The following is a 21,434-nucleotide window of genomic DNA, read 5'->3' as shown; positions in this document are numbered from 1 at the left end:
CTGATATATTTCTCTTTTCATATTTTGCTTGATAACTCAGGGTACAATTCAGAATTCAAATCTAGTAATGAATTCATCCTAGGGATCTGGTAACATCTACACTTTTGCTCCTTTTAAATAATTTTTTTGGTTGTATGCATTTTTATTATTTGATTTTATTGGTTATCTCAAATTTCTCTTGGAAATAGATGAGACACAAATCCTAAAAAAAAAAAAAGAACTGAGTAAATGAAATATAGATTTTTAAAGTAGTTGGGAGTTTCCACAACAGGATATAATTAAAAATTTCAACAAATAGAAATTAAGAATAAAAAGAAAATATAGGGTAATCGTGAAAGGGAAGGCAGTAGCATTCAAGGGCAAGAGGTATGCCTGCCCTCCTCCTCTTAAGTTCTTTAAGGATTCATATTAGACAATATTTTTTTTTTTGCAAGGCAATGGGGTTAAGTGGCTTGCCCAAGGCCACATGGCTAGGTAATTATTAAGTGTCTGAAGGCAGATTTGAACTCAGGTACTCCTGACTCCAAGGCCAGTGCTCTATCCACTGCGCCACCTAGCCACCCCTAGACAATATTTTAAAGTTGTTCTTGTTAACTATCAATTCTGAAAAATTGCTTTTCTCCTGTACCAAAGGCCTAACCATTTTCTCTCTATTCTCAATGAAGATGGAATGAGGGTGGCCTACCACAAAGGTTTGGGTTTATTTGAGCCACATCAGAAGAAGATGGGACTCATTGGAAAAGTCTTTGATATTGGGAAAGATTGAAGCAAAAGGAAAAGGAGACAGCAAAGGATGAGATGGATAAGATGGAGTCACAGAAGCAATGGACATGAGCTTGCAAATACTTCAGGAGATAGTAAAGGATGGAAGAGTCTGGTTATGGGGTCATGAAGATTCTTGATTCATGGGATCTTGATACCCCACAAAGAGTAAAGGCCCTTGACTGACACACTTCATATAGAAAGAAGATGATTTGATTTCTGTAATAAAAGGAAATTACCTCTTGAGTTCTCCTTTGAACAGGTTGAAAGATAAGTTCTCTAAATATGAGGTCTTAATATAGGGTATGTGGATAGATTTCAGAAGATCTTTGGACTGAGTTTGGGGAACAATTATCTTTATTTTCACTAATATCTACCTGAAATTTGGCATTTCCTTCAATTACAAATGAGGCAACAAACTACAGTACCATTAGCAGTACCTGTGATTCTAACCATTAATAGAAATCATATATTTTCAAATCTCATTATTGTTGTTGTTACATTTCAAAACCTGACATATATTTTGGACTCAATATCACTTTTTTAAAAAGATTTTTGCAAGGCACTGGGGTTAAGTGGCTTGCCCAAGGCCACACAGCTAGGTAAGTATTAAGTGTCAGAGGCCACATTTGAACTCAGATACTCCTGACTCCAGGGCCGGTGCTCTATCCACTGCTCCACCTAGCTGCCCTCAACACCACTTCTAAAATTACTGTGGATGAAAATTTTACAGATTATAATTCAATATAATTGGTACCCTTTGTAATCCTATATATTTAGTTTTATGCATTTAAAAAACATTCTGAGAAGTGATCTATAAGCTTTTTCAGACTATCAGAGAGGTCTAGGGCACAAAATGGGTTAAGAAGCCCTGACCGAGAGGACAGCTAAGTGGCGCAGTGGATAGAACACCGGCCCTGGAGTCAGGATGACCTGAGTCGCCTGAGACACTTAATAATTACCTAGCTGTGTGACCTTGGGTAAGTCACTTAACCCCATTACCTTGCCAAAAAAACAAAAACAAAAGAAAGCCCTGCCTGAGAGAATATCTTTGAATAAGAATTGATTCTCTATGATAGACTGAACTTTTTAGTCACTATTATAATTAAGCTGTTAACTATCTATTGTAGGAAAATCTATAAAAAGGACCTTCAAAATGTCTTAGAATTTTCTATTGAGTTTTGGACCTTTTGCTAAGCAGATCATGTTTAGACATCATTTAATCTAAATTAATAAAACTGCTTCTGGCAGACTCATGCCTAAAACAGAGTAGAAAATTTTCTTCTAGATAGGAAACATCTAGGAAGCCTTGAAAGAATCCAAGGATTCTGAAGGGCTAAAGCAAGAAAGGAAACTTTTCTATGTTTCAAATTCTATCACTCAAATGGTATTTAACAGTCTTGTAACCAGGAAGTTAAAAATAAATTGGGTAACAGACACTGAGATTCCCATCTTTAGGAAAAGAAGGATCTGTCATATTAAAAGAGGGGAGGGATTGGAATCTTTTCAGTTCAAGATGATTCTATGGGAATAGAACGTCTAAGATCACCAATAAAATATAATGAGTAATGGTGGCAAAAACTACCAGTGGACTATCATTCAGACGAAGTAGCTCCCTGAGAGTTGGGGCTCATTGCTTGATTTACAAGACCTATAACTTTAAAACAACTCTCATATTTCTGACTGAGAAAAATAAAAGGAGAAATGTAAAACTGGGGAAGTCAAAGGTACATCACAGGCAGGCCTTTTCTCCAATGGAATCACTCCCAAGCAGTCCTAACTTACATCTAAAAACCTTAGGATTTCAACAACATGCTTTTTAGGAACTTTCTTCACTTCTGCATATCACTGTCTAGGTCAACATGGGAATTTGTAAATTATTTTTTAAAAAATCCAACCCCAAGGGATCTGGTGGTTGTAAAGGTTAACCATAACAAGGGTCAGGGCTGTCAATTCTGCTTCCATTTCTATATTTAGACACTTCTTGCTTTCTTCTATTAAATCAGAGAAAGACCATATGCTCACAAAGGTAACACCATCTATCTTCATGACAATATCCTCCTTCCCCATACATATGCACAACCTCAATTTTTATTTCACATATGAGAAACTAGACAACTGTTTAAAGTCACATACCTATTCCTATCACAGAATTGGCAGAGGAAAAAAGCTGGAATATTTGGGGGAGGTAGAATCAAAACAAGGACTGCCCCAGGGGAAAGAGGTCCAAACTTGGAACAATACTGTGTGGTAAAAACCCAGAAATATGGGACTAGGGTAGATATGAAAATTGTAACTGTTGGGCTTTTGGCCTTTGCTTTTTTAAAAAAAAATTAGAATATTTAAAAATTTGTACAGTTTTATGAAATGGAAGAAAAAGGGTGGAAAGGGATTGCATTGCGATGGGGGACACAAAAAGTGGAGTCTAATCTTCCATCACACTGTGAACTGCTCTTTTAAGAGCAAAGAAAAGATAAAGCTGTGCCATCACGCCTCCTGATTGAAGCCAGGCTCACTCAGTTTAACAACTATCTCTCAAGGTTAAGTGGAACGTAGGGAGGAGGCCAGTTCATCTCACTGCTCCACTCCATCTTTAAAGCAAGTTCAGGCTTAAGGTATGCTCTTCCTAAGTCACTACTGAGCATGACGGATCGCAGAGAGCTAAGAGGCTGACTGGTGGCTGCTCATTTGAAGCCTTTTCCGAGATCCAGCACCAGGAAAAACAGGAAGACAATCAAGTTGTTTTACAGATACAGAATCTAAAATTGGAGTTCTAAGGACACTGCAAGAAATCACTTCAGATGACATTACACTTATGTGTATTAAATGTGCATGTGAAACCAACTTTCATCTGTTCGTACACTGGCCTTGATGAAAAACAGCTGCAGGCTTGGATTATTCTGCTGGGATAGAAGTGTTCTTTGGAGCTTGATGATACTGGCAAATCTTAATGTAATCAAATCAGAGTTTATAAATATGTCTCAACCTAACAGACGAAAGCCATTACTCTCCCACCTCAGAGCTATCAAAGCACCCAGACTAGGGATCGGTCCCGACTGTCACCTTGAAACAGAGATTTGAGTCAAGGAGGACACAAAACACTAATACCTTGAAGGGGTGAGACTGATATATGTAAAGGCTGGTAGGCCAGGACCAGTTATTTCCCCAGAGTAGTTTCTTGTCTCTGCAAAGTCATGATTTTATTAAAGCGGGGGGAAAAAAATCTCCTTTGATCTAGCTTGGTGGGTATGCTTAAAATATTTTATTAATTGATCCATGTGGAAAGAGGAAAAATAATAGTCTTCCTTCCTTTTCTCCTTCCATTCCTCCTTCTCTCCCTCCCTCCTTTCCTTCCTTCCACCCTTCCACCAGGTATGGTAGCACACACTAATATTACAAGCACCTGGAGGCTGGAGGATCTCTGAGCTGCCATGGGCTAAGACAACTGGATGCCTACAGTAAGTTTGTCAACAATTTAGTGAGTTCCCAGTGGGAAGGGGTTAATGGGGGGGTAGGGAGAGGTGGCAGGTTGCCTAAAGAGTAGCAAACCAGCCCAAATTTGAAATGGAGCAGGTCAATATTCCTGATAAGTAGTGGGATTAGTGGGGCCCAGGAGTAGCCCCTTTGTTCAATCTCTGCTACTCTTTAGGCAACCTGGTACCTCTCCCTACCCCCCCATTAACCCCTTCCCACTGGGAACTCACTAAATTGTTGATAAATTTAGGGTAGGCATCCAGTTGTCTTAGCCCATGGTGGCTCAGAGATGGGAGGATCTAGTATTTTTAAAAAGTGGGAGGGGAATAGGGTAAAAGAAAGATTAAAAAAAAAGGAGGAAAGGTCAGAAACCAAAAAGAAAGTGATCTGTCAATGCAGTAAGGCAATGGAAGGCTCCATGATCACACATCCATATCACATCCACCAAGGTGAAATCATAATCTACAGCCTTGTTAAATTAGTCCTTTTGGCTAAAAAGCAGCTAAAGTCAGATTTCCACACAGATCCAAATTGAAAATCCAAGGATGTCAGTAACCAAGTTACCTTATATCAAATAGTTTGAAAAACTTGGGATTTTGCATGTCAAGAATAACTATTACTGATACTTCAAAATATTCAACTGCTTACTGGATGTCTCTGGGTAAGTCACTTTATTTCCATAAAGCCTCAGTTTATTTATTTCACTGATTCTATGCTATATGATATAATATGATTATTATTTTATAGATTTTATAAAATATTGAGGTTGGATGTGATGGCCTCCAATGGAATTCTTCCAAACTCTAAATCTATGATCTTATGTTTCATATGCAAATTCCCTGAATTCTAAATTCCATTCATTTTATTTTTGGCAAAGTCACTACTAATTTACCCAGAGTAAACATCTGAACTTCTGACAGTTCCCAGTTAAGAGCATTTAAGGAAAAAAAAGAAAATCCTGGATATTACGAAATCTTATGTTATTTCCATCATGTCTTACAAATAAAATATGATCAGTTATTAGGGAATAAGCATTTAACTTTTTAGTGTTATTTTAGTCAGGCCAATAGAGTCAATAGGAATTAAAAATCATGAAGTATACATTATTTTTTTTAAGGTTTTTGCAAGGCAAATGGGGTTAAGTGGCTTGCCCAATGCTACACAGTTAGGTAATTATTAAGTGTCTGAGGCTGGACCTGAACACAGGTACTCCTGAATCCAGGGCCAGTGCTCTATCCACTGCACCACCTAGCCACCCTTGAAGTATACATTATTTAATGCAGCTCCACTGGCTACTCGAATGACTGAATATAGTCATTCTCATTTGTTCATTTATTTCACACTGCATGCATATCCCAAATAGTGAAGACAGAAATTAAGAGTATAGTAGTAAAATAAAGTAATATGTTTATGGTTCAGACTATGACACGTTACTGGATGGACAATCAAGAGTTGGTCTATTATTATATCTATTGTCACATGTGTTAGGTAACATGTTTAAGTGTGCAATGTTTATGAATATTAAGTTGTTGCCAACATTATTACTTTATTAAGTAATGGAAATAAAGACTCAGGGTCCTATATGTAGCTGGTGTTTGAGTGGGAAAAGATTCATAAAGATTCATAAGAACTGATGAGGAAGGAAGCAAGCAGAATTGGGAGAACAATAAATCACGATTATAATACATGAATATAATAAATGAAAGCTCTACAAAAAGGTAGCCATTGTTGGATGAACAGTAATGACCAATCTCAGTCTTGAAGAACTAATGATGAAACACTCTTTTTCTCTCAGTAGAGAGGTGGGGATTACAGACACAGAATGGAGTTTACAATAACAAACTGAAAAAGGCAGAGTTCAGACACATGACTTATTCTCAGCAATACAATGATTCAAGACAATCCCAAAGGACTCCTGATGAAAAATACTAAATACTATCTGCTCTGAATACAGTCTCTCTCTCTCTCTCTCTCCTTCCTTCCTTCCTCCCCACTTCCTTTTGTTCTTCTTCTCTCTCTTCCTTTAAGTCTTCTTGTACAAAATGACTTACATGAAAATGTTTTACATGATTGCACATAACTTAGATGTGCACTTTATCTCTGTAAAGCCTCAGTTTCTTTATTTATTTCACTAATTCTATGCTATGTGATATAATTTGATTATTTTATAAAATGTTGAGGTTGGATCTGATGGCCTCTAATGGAATTCTTTGAAGCCAAAGGAGAAGGTAGAGAGCTAAAATCGGGACCTCAAAACTTAAAAACAAACAAATGTCAAAAGGGCATTTTTTTAACATAAATATTATTTTTTAAAAGAAGAAAGGATCCACTGTAGGAAAAGTTTAAGGGGAAATGACTAATTTAAAAATGTTATTTCCAGTGAACAAAAATTTCTTCCCTCATTAGAAAAAAGAAAAACAAAGCCCTTGTAACATATATATATATATATACACACACACACACACACACACACACACACATATGTATATGTATATGCAAAACAAATTCCCATACTGATTGTGTCCAAACAAGATATGTCTTATTGGGTGACCTTAGTCTATCACCTCTCTGTCAGAAGGTGGACATCATGTTTCATCACAGGGTCTCTGGTTCATGGATTATCACATTGGGTTGATTGGAATTCTTAATTTTTTCTAAACTGTTTGTCTTCATCATGTTGTCACATCCTGTTTTCCTTATTTGTAGCCATAACATTTTATAAAACAAAATAAAAACAAAAAGAACCTAGACCAAATCTCCTTCTCATTGTTTTCTGCTCTTTTAAAGTTTTTCTGTTTGTTTTTGCTATAAACCTGCTACTATTCCTAACCATCTCACTTTTTTTAAGGCAAAGATTAAGGAAGAAGGGGAAAGGTCTTTTGCAAGATGAATGCCCCCGTTGGATCTGACAGTTTCAAAGCACAGTCTCTTAACAAATGACCAATCCCTGTTGGAACCAAAAAAGTGGAAAACCAGGATGTTTACACATTCCATTTCTAATTACACCAACTTACTGGACCAACTGTTCAGAGAAGAGAGACATGGGGATTTCTGAATTACATGAAAAGTACTCTAATAATAGAGGAATTTAGATGATGCCAAGAGCTGGTAGTTCTACAGATACAATGTCTAAATTCATGCATATATATATGCATGTAAATGTGTATACATGCATTATTGTATATATATATATATATATATACACACACACACACACACACACACACACACACACACTCCTAGAGGCAGCTAGATGTCTCAGTGGTTAGAGGATGTACCTGGAGTCAGGAAGATCTGAGTTCAAATGTGACCTCAGACACTTACTAACTGTGAGACCCTGGACAAGTCACTTGACCTTTGTTTACCTTTTCTGAAAATTTGTGATAGTTTACGCCTTCATCAAGTAGCAATGACTTATTGTGTAGGAGTTCAAACCTCCACCACATACATTGATGACTTACAGGAAATAAGATTTTCTCATATCTGTGGCACTGGAGAAGGAAATGACAAACCAGCCAGTATCTACTGCGGACAGTAGGGTCCACAGGGTCAAAGAGTCAAATGGGACTAAATGACTCAACAATAACAACAGCAATATTGTACATCACTCAAAGGCAGAAAGCAAAGAAATAATGATAATGATGATGATGATGATGATGATGATGATGATGATGATGATGATGATAATTATTATTATTATTGACAGCTAGGATTTTTATAGTGCTTTATTCAAAGAACTTTACAAATATTATCTCCTTCAGTTCTGGCAACAACACTGGGAGGTAGGAGCTGTTTTATCCCTATTTCACAGATGATGAGACTGAGGGAGTCAGAGATTCAGTGACTTGACCAAGATCACACTGCTGGTAGCATCATTTCAGTTCAGGGTTTCCTGGCTCCAGGCTGTTTTCTATGCACTGTGGCGCCACCTGGCTGCACAGGTAGGAAACAGCTGGTACTCTAACTTGAGACCTCCTCAGACTAGTTGTACTATTCCTTTGGGGCAGTGCCCAAAGGAACCCACTCTAAAGAAATCTTTATCCTGGAAGATGAAGTAGTAAAGAGCTTCTTAGGAAATGAAAATCAAATCTGAGAACAGAATAGAAAAGTTCTGAAAAGTCTGATATCTCTACAGAACAGTTTCTCCTTTTCAGTCCCTCTTCTAAATAAAGGTACATGGGTCAATTAGGTAATCCTTAAGAGATGCTTCAAAGGACAAAGAGCTCTCTGTCCCTGGTCCTCCCCTCAAAGCATAAAATGAGTGAATGAGGAAAGAGTCTCACACTGATGGGAATCAGAGAGAGGAAATTTACAGTATTTCAGAGATGACAGAAATTTTTTCTTCTAGGGTATTACTAAGACTTCCGATACTATTATTTGGGTAAGAGAGAGTGGTAGACCAAAGGAAAGATGTCAAATGTTTATTATAAATGTGTATATAAAAGTTTTTTTGCTCTTTGATTTTTTTCTACATGCTACAGATGTGAGAAAATCCTTTTTCCTATATAATAAGTCATCAATACATGTGGTGGAAGTGTGAACAGCTATAAGTCATCAGTACTTGGTGGAGGTATAAACTATTGCAAGTTTTCAGGAAAATAATTTTCAATTTAATGAAAAGAGTCACTAAAATGTCCATACCCTCTTACCAACCTAAAATTTTAAGAACCTGGGTTATGAAGGTGGGCATATGCTACAAGGAGGTTAGTGGGAGAAAGGTCCCACATAAGCCCACCATATTCAAAGCATCAACCTTTGTGACAGCAAAGTATAAGAATCAAAATGAATGTCCTTGGATTGGGAATGGCTATAGAAACAGTGGTATGGAAATCTCACTCAATGCTACTGTGATGAGAAGGAAAAAATCAATGAGGATTTCAGAGAAATATAGTAAGACATTAATCTAGTGACAGAGCAAAGAAAGGAGGACACCAAGAGAACAGGACTACTGTCCTGTAAATGAAAGCAATGCTAGTGGGCAATTTAAATCAAATTAACTTGCACTGATCACATTTGGATCTGGAGAACAAAGCATATATTTTTGCTTTTGGTAAAGGTAAGGGGGGACTACAGATACAGAATGTTGTATACATTATGAAATGTGATGGCTTTTGCCAGCTAGTTTTGCTAGACTGTTTTTCAGGGTTCAGTGTGAAATATATCAGAACATGACAGCTACCCACATATATACAGACCCAAAGGACACTAATTTTTAAAAGTATTTTAAATAAATTAAAGAAAAACAATCAGTTTCCCTAATTACCATGAAGGTGGATTGGATCACATCATTTATATAAAGCCAACAAGCTTTCTCTAGGCAAAAGGTGAGGAAGCATCACACCATAAAATATCTGCTGGTTTAGGGTTCTTTTCTATTTTGACAGTACATGCTCATGTTCCCTTACAAAAGGGTGATCACTTGAGTTTGATACTCTCTGCACCCAACCAAGTTTTACTCTTACCAGGTACTGGAGCCGCTGGCGTTCTGTCTCTGGCGTAAATTCTGAAGACATTGGGATGATCTCTCCATTCCTAACAATGATGGCTCTGAAATGGTAAGAAAACATCATCAGCTTCCAATCTGGGCAAAAAAAATCCTATAAAATAGTTTACCTCAGACCACAGATTAAATGAATTAAGAATTAAGTGAAACACACAAACAACCACCATACCGCAAAACCCATTAGTAAGTGAATCAGAAAATCCTCAATCTGGATTATTTTCCTCATAGCACAGCAAAAAAATCTTTGCTTCAAGTTCACAAAATTTGGATGCCCAAAGGAGATGAGAGCTATTTTAGTCTCAAAAACTTAAAGAGAACTTGTTACCCCAAACATGAGATTTTTCTATAAGACTGATTTGTCTAACAACTTTTCCCTCCTGGGTTTGAATTCCCATGGGTCATTGCTATTCTGCCTTCAGCTAGTGGTTGATACCCACAATCTAGATACTGATGCACCTGGAGCTGGGTGGTGCCTTCTCAAAAACAGTGAATTGCAGTCTAAACAAACCTAACCAGCTCTTACTTAAAAGAGATGATGATGGAAGGGGATTAGAAAAAATTAAATATCTTTTCAAAACAGACCTCAAAATACCAAAATTCCTTTACAAAAAGAGGCAAGAAGTCTTTGTTGATAGTCACACTAGACAAAACTGAAGTGGCAAGAAGCTTACCCCTTTCCATGTCCTTTCTCCATACTCCCAACTCAGGACATTAGCAATATCTGGCTTCCCTGAGTCAATTATTTTCCATTTTCACATGCTATATTTTATGTATAATATATCTGTAAATTGGCCTTTCCCATTAGAATGTAAAATCTTTGAGTTTGCTTTTCTTTGTATCCTCAAGAGTTTGCTACCTATATTTAACACCTGTTTATTTTTTAATTTTAAATTTATTTATTAATTATTTGAACTACAAGCAAAGATGGTTTTCAACATTCACCTTTTAGCAAGATTTTGAGTTCCACATTTCTCCCTCTTTTCCCTCCTTCCTCCCCTTGACAGCAATCAATCTGATATGTTATACATGTATAACTATGTTAAACATATTTCCATATTAGTCATGTTGTGAAAGATGAATCAGAACAAAAGGGAGCAAAAACCCTAAAATGTTTGTTTACTGACTTAACTAGCAGACAACCTCATAGTTAGTACCTGTATAATAGCCTCGGTCTGGGCAGTTAAGTGGTATAGTAGAAAAGAGCACCAGGATGGGAATCAGGAAAATGAATTTTCCTGAGTTTAAATCTGGCTTCTTACTTGCTGGGTGACCCTGGGTAAGTCACTTAACCCTGTTTGCCTCAGTTTTCTCATCTATAAAGTGATCTGGAGGAGATGACAAACTGCTCTAATATCTTTGCCAAGAAATCCTCCCTTCCCCAAAGGGTCACAAACAACAGAACAACAACAGCCTCCAGTCCATCTAGAACATCACTCCCTTCTTACTCTATTACCCCAGGAACCTTCTGCTACTGCCACAGAAGTCAATGTGAGGTAGAAAAAAAAAAGAAAATCTGTGTTTTTAAGAAATAGAAAAAGGTACAGACAGAAATAACCCTAGAAAGTGGACCCCACGCAGAGTGAGTGGACCTGTATGTTGTCGGCATTGCCCAAACAGATTCTCCCCCGCCCCCATCAACTGCTTCAACCCTTTTCAATTCACTTGGTAAGGCTGTCTGAACTGTCTGAAATTCTACCAATTAGAGCTTCATTTGGGCTAATCAGGATCCTCTTTTAAAAATGCAAATGGATCTGGTGGGGGATTGGGGTCTATCAGTCCTTCGTATTGCTGTGAAAGGGTAAATTAGTTTAATCAGATTGCTTTCTTCCTAACACCTTCTGAAGCCAGCTGCTTGAAGGGAAGAAGAACTTTTTGCTGGGGGTGGAGGGGAGGGAGGTTTGAAAAGGAAGGCAGAGAATTCTGGAACATAGAGCATTTTTGTTATACAGAGGGGGCAGGGCAAAGGGTGATGTGGGAATGGGGATGGTGCCCAAGTGTAAAGGGGGTGTCCTATAGGAGCATGGGCATCCTGGGGGCCAGTGGACCTGATGAGCCAATGTGTCAAGGCCAAGCTTGGATTATTTACAAATTCTATCTAAAGTTATATACCTTGAACTAGGTAAAGGGAACTTTGCTTCTCTTTTCTCTCATGCCCTGCTCATTTATGTGTTACACCTCCAGTGACTCTCCACGAAAACCCTCCATTTACTTACAGAGAGAAAGAGGTGACTCTGGTGGACTCTGAGCTCTGCTAAGTCTTTGACAAGCTGAGAAGGCTTTAAGCATTAGCCTTGTAACCAAAGTGTCTTTCTGTTATCTGAGGAGCAATCTGGCTAAGTCTACAGAGATTTGTTAGGTTGGCCACAAAGTGATGAATTGTTCAGCCTTGGCAACCCTAAAAGATCAAGTCTCTGGAGTTGGGGGCAGTGTTTACAATCTGCTTCAGAGAAGGAGTACAAATTAAATCACATACAGATCCCTACTTCAGCTAATATTAGGAGGCAAACAGGCTGAAGAGTATGGGACCCTGGGCAAGGAGGCACTTATCTATCAGAAAGCATCGGGTCTACAGGGCAGTTTCTAGATCTGGGACAGATGTGATACAAATGATATTGTTTTCAGTTTCCCCCCCTACATCTGTCATCTCCTTGACATGGGAAAGAATGCTCTCTTTCTCAAATGCAGATTTGTAACTAATCCATAACCTATAATAGTAAAGTAATTCTATGATATATGAGATAGCTCCCTGTGAGGGTTTGGAGTAGGGATAACAGAGGAAATTTAGGACATGTAAAAACAAAAGATAGCAATAACATTTATTATTATTACTACATCACCCTTTTAATTTCATTGTTCCTCTTTGAGAATGAACGTTATTTTTTTAACGTGTTTCCTAACTCCTGGTGGAGCTGTGAAGTGATCCAATTATTCTGGAGAGCAATTTGAAACTATGCCCAAAGAGATAAAAAAAACCTGCCCTTTTGTATCTCTTTGATTTGACTGATTCAGCAATACTACTACTAGTCTGTATCTCAAAAAGATCATAAAAAAGGGACAAAGACATATGTATAAAAATATTATGGCTGCTCTTTTGGAAACTGAGGGGGTACTCATCAGTTGGGGAACAGCTGATTAAATTGTACAATATGAGTGAAATAAATACTATTGTTTTGTATGAAATCATGAGCAGGTTGATTTCAGAAAAACCTGAAAAGACTTAGAGGAACTGATGAATGAAGTGAGAACAGAAGCAGGAGAACAATGGTACATGTTAACAGCAACACAGTGTGATAATCACCATCATAGTTTTGGCTCTTCTCAGCAGTACAATGATCAAAGACAATTCTAAGACTTGTGATGGAAAACATCATCCACATCGAGAGAGAGAGAGAGAGAGAACGAGAACTATGGAACCTGAATAAAGACCAAAGCATATTGTCTTCACTTTTCAAAATTTTTTTTTATTTTATTTAAGGCAATGGGGTTCAGTGACTTGCCCAAGGTCACACAGCTAGGTAATTATTAAGTGTCTGAGGCCGGATTTGAACTCAGGTACTCCTGACTCCAGGGCCAGTGCTTAATCTACTGTGCCACCTAGCCACCCCCTGTTTTCACTTTTTAAAATTTGTTTTTTCTTTCTCATGAGTTTTTTTTCCTTTTGTTCTGATTCTTCTTTCACAACATGACTAATATGGAAGTATGTTAAATATGATCGCATACATACAACCTATATCAGATTACTTGCTATCAAGGGAAGAGGAGGAGGGAAAAAGAGGAAGGGAGAAAATGTGGAACTGAAAACCTTACAAATGAGTGTTGAAAACTACTTTTACCTGTAATTATATATAAAAAAAGAAAAGTCCATTGAGATAGGATTTTTCTACTCAGTATGTACCCACACAGACTATGTCTTTAGAGGACAGACTTGAATTAAGGTCTTTCTGACCAGTTTGTATCAATTCACTAAAGCAAGCTACCTCCCTATTTAAATATGTCTCAAAGAGATTAAGGAACTTTTATAAGGCCATATACTTGAAAAAGTGGAAATCTTCTCAAGTCCAATGCTCTCTGGGATATGCTAAACTACCCACCATGAATGGTGACATCCAGATGGGAAGTGTTTATGTAGGATGAATAAAAATAGAAAGTGTTATCAAAGCAGAAATTCAGGATGAACTACTGGGGAAAAAGAAAGGCAGCAAGGGGGAAAGTGGGCTGGGGAAGAGGAACTCTCCAAGCAGAATGAGTCCCAAGGTGGACTCAGAAAGGGTCAGGTTTCCAGTCCTGAGGCAGAGGAGATATCATGATTCTCCTTTTTAATTTTTGCCTAGAAAATGACCAGACAAAACAGATTAAGATGAGAAATTCCTCATACCAAGCCTATTTACAACCCTGATTCCCTTTTTAAGACTTTTCCCATTATATTAGGCCAGAGAAAGTAGCAGAAGATCAGATTTCTTCAGAAGATCACCTGGAAGATAACAGCTAAGTATTTCTTCTGTTTAAATTAGGAGTTTGTTAATTTACTTTTCCAAACTGTGGGACATATGCCCCCTTCCATGAGAACCTTGGAAGAAGCAGGGTGCAAAGTCGATAAAAATAGTAGATATTTTCAAGTATAATTGCTGAAAAACATATCCACCATTTTTTTTCAAAGAAAATTTCAAATTAAAGTCAATAAATGTACCTAAAACCACAAATCCATTTTAAATGGCAAGGGTAATGCTAAGGGTGGTAGAAAGGAAGTATGTTCTTACTGGGAATGGGCAATGGAACAAATTGATGAACCCTTCCTCTCTTCCTGCATCTTGGGTATTACTGTATCATAGGATTCCATACATGTGTCTTCCTTTTTTGTTCTTGGCAGAGGGCTCAGCCAGAGGGAAATGGGCTAGAATCCTCAGTTCTTGGAGCTCTGATGTACCCCATCGTCGCCTGGATGTTCCCAACCTATAATAGAGCTAATCCTTATATTAGATATGAGCCTGAATAAATCATCTCCTTTCACCACAGTGCTAGTTCACCTGGAACAGCTCCCAGATCTTTATTTCTCAATGAGTACAGGAGTTACCTAAGCAAAGGTGCCCAGACAGCTTAAGTCCTTTGGCACATAACACTCAGAAATAGATGGTCATCTTTCTTTCCCACACCCTGATGCCAGATGCCTAGCAGAACTCTAAAGAGCCAAGAAGAACTCTAAAGAACCTGTTACTACTGTGTTTTACCTTTACTCTTGAAAAGGCAGCATGGTCATAATCCTGGCTTTGCCAATTACTTATTACATGTTTTGTGATCTTGGGAATTTCAATCTCTCCTGGTCTTATTTTTCCTCTCAAAAATATAGGGCTAGAATCAGTGGTGCCAAACTGAAATTGAAATGGATCCCTATAGTGACTTAGAAAATCACAAAGAAATACGTTTGGTTTTTTAAAAACTGTATTTGTATTGCATTTTAATTTATTTTGTTAAATATTTTCCAATTACATTTCAGGATGTCCTCCCTGGAGCTTTGCTGGCACCCAGTAGCCTGCAAGTTTGACACTTCTGGGCTAAATAACCCCTTCTGAAGAGGTGTACTGGAATCAGTTCCAACCAACACAAGGTAGATTGCTAAATTTTCAGTGTGAGCATTTACGCTTCAGAAATGGGCAAAGGCTACAAATCAGGGTTTGCTATGTTGTTTTATTGACCTTCTCAATTTTAGAAAGTGATGGAAAAATGTTAATCTATTTTATGGATTAAATTTAAAAGTAACTGAGAATACATTTCTCCCCTTTACCCTCTCCAGCCCACTAGTAAAAGATTTAACCTGATCAACTGCTGAGTCTATGGCAGTGAATGCAGCACAGTGATTATTGTGTAATTTTTTATTTTATGTTTGATATCTTTGTATTATAAAAATGTAAAAAATAATTCTTATTGTAGTTAAATAAAATACAAGTTGAACATTATTTGTGTAGGCTGTTTTTTTGAAAGATGTGACAGTCTGACATATTTCTGGAAAATTTTGTAAGTTTTATAATTTTTCCCCATAAAAAAGGATGGGTGGGTGGGTTGTGTTGTTACCTAGAGTTTGGAAGCAATTATGCTAGTTGCATATCTTAATCTGGGCAGATATATCTGGGCAAACATGGGTAATTGAGGAAACACTGAAGATTCACTATTGTGAAGCTGGGAGGTCTAGTGAATCTGGACACTCAAAACTCTTAGTTAAACTGATGCAAAGGACACAGAAAATGAAAATGGTCATTGTTTCAGTAGGGCATGTTCCAGCAGACTGAAGAAACTGGGCTATATGTTGGTTCTTCTAGAACCAAGCAAAGGTTCTTAGTGATTGGCAAGTGACACAGAAAATAAGGGATCTCAGTTTCAGGAGAAAGAAAGGGTGAGAATTGTTCCAGAGACTTGTAAAAAAACTTGTGCTCTAATGTATTTTTCTTAGAACCAATCTATAGAATGCAAGCTTAAATAATAGCAGATCTCCTCAGTCTTGATGGATACCCCCCTCCCCGCCTGGGAAGTCAATACACCTACGTGAATGGCCATATTAGTATAGTAAAAGGGGATTGTGGTCAACTCATTTAATCCTATATATTTCCTGAACCTTATTTCCATTTTATTGGACAATTGTTAAATATGGACTTTTTCTGAGCCAGGACTGTGGTACAGCCTTTTGAGCTCATGTTGGTCTGATCAGCCAAAGCTGGACATACCATGCCCTGACTCTGACATAGTGATGCCATTTTTGGTCCCTTTCAAGCACAAAGGATAACAATCATTGCTGAGTAAACTTTTGTTAAATGTTTCATGCTCTAAGAATGTCTCATTTCATTCTAATGATGAACCTGATCCCTTGAAGTGAAAGAAATCCAGCCTAACCCTGAAGAGTCTACAGTTTCTTGGGTATAGAGAACTCTCATTATAAAAACTTATTTCACTGATTCAGATTGGCAATTAATCTTCATAGTTTAATAGAGCAGATCAGAGGTCCAACCTGAATTCTGATCTGTATTCAAACAATTTTTTTAGCAAGGCAATGGGGTTAAGTGGCTTGCCCAAAGCCACACAGCTAGGTAATTATTAAGTGTATGAGGCTGGATTTGAACTCAAGTACTCCTGACTCCAGGGCTGGTGCTCTATCCATTGCACCATCTAGCTGCCCCCTGTGTTCAAGCAGTTTAAGAGTCCATAAGATTTAAAACTTTTTTTGCTACTATATTACATTCAATTTGCAAGTCCAATCTTAAATCTTTAGTGGACTGTTAACTAGAATATCCTGTATTCCAGTTCTGATTCTACCAGTAAATAGTTGTATAGCCTTTGAGCAAAATCACTTTCTCTTTGTGGGGCAAAGTTGAATGGGAAGGACGGGGTGATAACTAAGATTCGGAAACTCTAAGAATAAGGATGTGTGTCTGTTCAGGTAAAACTGGGAGGCCAGATAGACCATAGTTGTGAGAAGAACTGAGGCAAAGCTCTCCTCTAGATTATTCCAATTGCCTTCTATTTGGTTTCCCTGTCTCAAGTTCCTCCCCATTCCAAACCATCATAGATATAGATGTTAAGGTAATTTTTCTAACTGCAAGTATGATCTTGTCACATCCACGCCCCTGTGCCTACCAAATAAGCTCTGAGTAGTTCTCTACTAATTGCTAAAATGTTCAGATCTAAACTCCTATGGATCTTGGATTCTTTTCATAGACATTCTCCTTCCCAAACTCTGGGATTCAGGCATATTGGTCTATTGTCTGTTGTGTACACTAGGAGCTTCATTTTCCCAACTCTCTACCTCTGCATGGGCAGATCCCAAAGTGTAGAACATACTGTAATTTATTACTGTCCTAGTCATCTTCAAGATTTAACTTAATTAAAAAAGGGGAAATGATTCCATATACAAAAAATATTTATAATAGTTCTTTTTGTGGTGGCAAAGAAATGGTAATTGAGGGGATGCTCAAACAAGTTGTGGTATATGACTGGAATACTACTGTGTTATAAGAAATGATAAGCAGGGGGATTTCAGAAACACCTGGAAACTGATGCAAACTGAAACAAATAAGACCATGAAAACATTGTACACAAAAAACAAAACTGTGTCATGATCAACTATGATGGACTTAGCTCTTCTAAGTAATACAGTGATCAAAGACAATTCTAAAAGAACCATGATGGAAAATGCCATCCACATTCAGACAAAGAACGATGGAGTCTGTATACAGATTAAAACACATTATTTACATGTTCTTTCCTTATGGTTTTTCCCTTTTGTTCTACTTCTTCTTTTACAATATGCCTAGGGTGAAAAAAAAAACATGACTAGGGTGGGAATATGTTTAACATGATTACAAATATATTGCCTATATCAAACTGCTAACCATCTTGTGGAGGGAAAAAATTTGCAACTCAAAAATCTTATAAAAATGCATGTTAAAAACTATCTTTACATTGTAATTATCTTTAATTGCAAATTAAAGATAATAAAATTATGAATTGAAAAAATATTTTTACAAAAAAAGAAAAAAGACTTAGCTGAAATACCATTTTAAACATAAATCCTTTCCTGAAGATCAGAAACAAGCGTTTATTAAGTGTAGTGCTTACTACCTGCCAGACTCTCTGTTAGGTGCTTTATAAATATCATCTCATTTGATCCTCACAACAATTTTGGGAGATAGGTGCCATTATTATCCCCATTTTATAAGTGTGGAACTAAGGTAATACAGTTATACAGTTAGTATATGAAGCCATATTTGAACTTAGGTCTTCTTGACTCAAGGCTCAGGGCTCAAACCATAGCAACACTCAGATACCTCTGAAACCAATGGCAGGAATATTCTCACTTTCATAACTACCTTTTATGCATTTTTATGTATTGTGTATGTGTGTGCATATGTAGTCTTCTCTGGTAAAATAAAAGCTTCTTAAGGACTGGCACTTTTTCTTTTTGTCTTTGTACTCTCAGCACTTAATACAAATCTGAACTATAGCAGGAGACAGTAGAATTAAAAACAGACTATTGACTTTTTTTATACTGCTAGGACAAGAGGCCCTGAGGGTGAACTTATTTTTTGATTTTTGTTTAACTGACTCTTGCTATCTCATGGAGTCATTAGTTTCTGTAGACTCCATTCTTTTTTGGGGGAGGAGTTTTCTTCATTAACCTTTTGCAACTCCTTTTCCAATTGGTCAATTCTACTTTTGAAAGAGCTTTCCATTTGACCAATTGAGGTTTTGAGAGAATTAATTTCTTTTTGCATTTGCCCATTTGAAGATCTGAGAGAATTATTCTCATTTTGTATTTGTCCAATTGGGGATCTGAGAGATTTATTCTCATTTTGTATTAGTCCAGTTGTACTTTCTAAGGTTTTGTTTTTTTGTTGCAGGGCATTAATTGTCTCTCCAAAATTTTTAAGCTCCTTCCTTATTTCTTCAAGGAAGTCTTTCTGTGCTGAAGACCAGATTGTATTCTCCTCAGAGGTTCCAGGTCTCTCTGAGTTAGGGTCTTTCCCTTCCAAGAATTTTTCTATGGATCCACCTTTCTGCTGGACCCTTCATTTTGCTACGGCCTGAGTTGGTAAGGGTGAACTTATGTGATTAGATGGATGGATCCAAAAATTGAAACATCTCCTAAGATGGTCAGTTAGATCCAATAATTTTATTATACACCTGTGGTTATCTTCTTACCTATAGCATTCTTGGAAAGCAATTTTGTTCTCAAGATGACATTCATTCAACAGACTTTCTATTTGAAAGGCATGGTGTGAAATAAAGAGATGAATAAGATTTGTTCTCTACTGTAGAAATATCCCCAAAACCACCACCTCCTTTTTTTTGGTTGAATATGACAATGTTGGGCAGCACTTTAGCCTAAAGTCCTTGGTCTACTCTGAATGAAGAAAATTATCAGTATTTACTTAACAGTCAACAAACAACGTGTAATTCTGAAATATTTTTAATAGCATTCCTATCAAAAGGAACCAGATTCTAAGGACTGCAAGTCCTGATCAGCCCAGGAAGTACTCTTCCCTGAAACTGGATGAACTAAGAGCAAAAATAACTTGGATTACTTTATTTAATAAAGTACCATCAGTTCTGCTACAGAGAAACATGCATTCCCAAAATCATTGTGCTATGCAAAATCACACAATTAAAACCAAAGAGCTTAATGGGAAAATGTTATTAGGGGCACAATATTTCCAAGATTCTTTTATTTTCACAGGCTTGTTTCTTATGGTCTATAATTAATATTCCTTTATGCCTATCTTCTTAAAAATTTTTTAAAAGGCTTAATTATTTTAAGCTTTTCTTCAATACCTGAAACTTTCCTTTTGTCTATATTACTTGGTATTTTTGAACTAGGAAGAAGTTCAACATTTGGGATGTTGAACTGAGTTGCTGTTTTTTTAATATATAGGAAAATACGTAATGTTTGTCCTTGAATTTTGAAGAAGACCATGATATCAGGGAGGTGATGCTAGATAAACACACATGAATTGGATTTGAGTGAGGGGATGCTGTGCTGGGTCAGCAGCCTCATTTTCTCCTCCAGAGTCATCTAAATCTTGTCACCCTCTGATCTCTAGGTCCATTTGCCAGAATGCTAGTTTTCATTGGAAAGTAGGTCAGTGGTGATGAAAGGATTTCAAAGGGAAATGAATGTACTTTAAGTCTTGAGAACCTCAGCCCAAGATACTTGTCCATTCTTCTCTCCTCCCTTCCCCAAAGACAGTGCTTCCTAGGAACAGGCTCTTTATAGCTATGTCTTCCTCTTTGATATATAGCGTAAGTTTACTCACTGAATACTTGTCTTAACTGAATTACAAAAGCCTTGAAAAGTCATATTTAAGGAGAGGGTTTCTATTTTTCTAGATTCTGGGATGGATAAAGGTCTAGGCACCAAGTTTATTTCCATGGGCAGGCCTATATGGAGTACATTATTCCTCACTTGATTATTTTGATTTCAGGGAAAAGGAATAACTAATTTACAGAGATTGTTAATATACAGTATATGATATCTATGACTTCTGGCAAAGTCTAATAATATTTGGAGTTTATGGAAGTATGCATGAGTTACTATGACACTGAACTGAGAAAGAAAAGCCTCTAGTAAATATTGTTTATGTGACAGAAGCTGTAGTAAGTTAGAACTATAAATACAAAATGCAGAATAGAATATATCCTTAAGGAACTTACATTCCAGTTGAGGGAAATGATGATCTAGGCCACCAATAAAGGAGTGGTGGCCAGGAAGGGATGCTGTCATCTAGGAATCCAAAGGGAGGGAGAATTGGAGCCATGGGGAAATTGACTGATAGACCATTTACAAGAATGTAGATTATTGATTCCATTAATGTTCTCAGAGAACGAGGTGAAAAGTGGAGAAGGCACAATATCCTGGGAATTATGCTATAGCAAGGTAAAATTTCACCAATAAAAACAGCATGGCCCAAGGGCAGAATTGGAGGACAGGCCAGAGATGGGAGTATCTGGTACCATCTTAGCTTGCTATGTAGGATGGCAAGGTCTTAAGGCCAACTACAAGTGGAAAATTTTTATCAGTCAAGCAATCACAGTTCTAAGGCAAAAAAGAAAGAGATCAGATTGGAAGATTAAGAACTAGTATGAATAATAACTTCAATAATTTCATTTTTAACATGTTCATATACTACTTTCTTAGTTATGATCTCATGGCATA

General features: G+C 37.1%; 1 protein-coding gene across 1 annotated transcript in view; it reads right to left on the bottom strand.

Annotated features, from left to right (window-relative positions):
• PPM1H (protein phosphatase, Mg2+/Mn2+ dependent 1H) overlaps positions 1 to 21,434 on the bottom strand; it is a 318,199-nt gene that overhangs the window by 84,878 nt on the left and 211,887 nt on the right. The window contains 1 exon segment of the mRNA XM_074226229.1: positions 9,699 to 9,783. Within this exon segment, the coding sequence (XP_074082330.1) occupies positions 9,699 to 9,783 (85 nt within the window).

This window comes from Macrotis lagotis, chromosome 2, assembly GCF_037893015.1.
Source record: "Macrotis lagotis isolate mMagLag1 chromosome 2, bilby.v1.9.chrom.fasta, whole genome shotgun sequence".
In the NCBI taxonomy this organism is placed as follows: Eukaryota; Metazoa; Chordata; class Mammalia; order Peramelemorphia; family Peramelidae; genus Macrotis; species Macrotis lagotis.
Note: the sequence above shows the minus strand (reverse complement) of the source record. Positions and strands in the feature narration are given on the sequence as shown.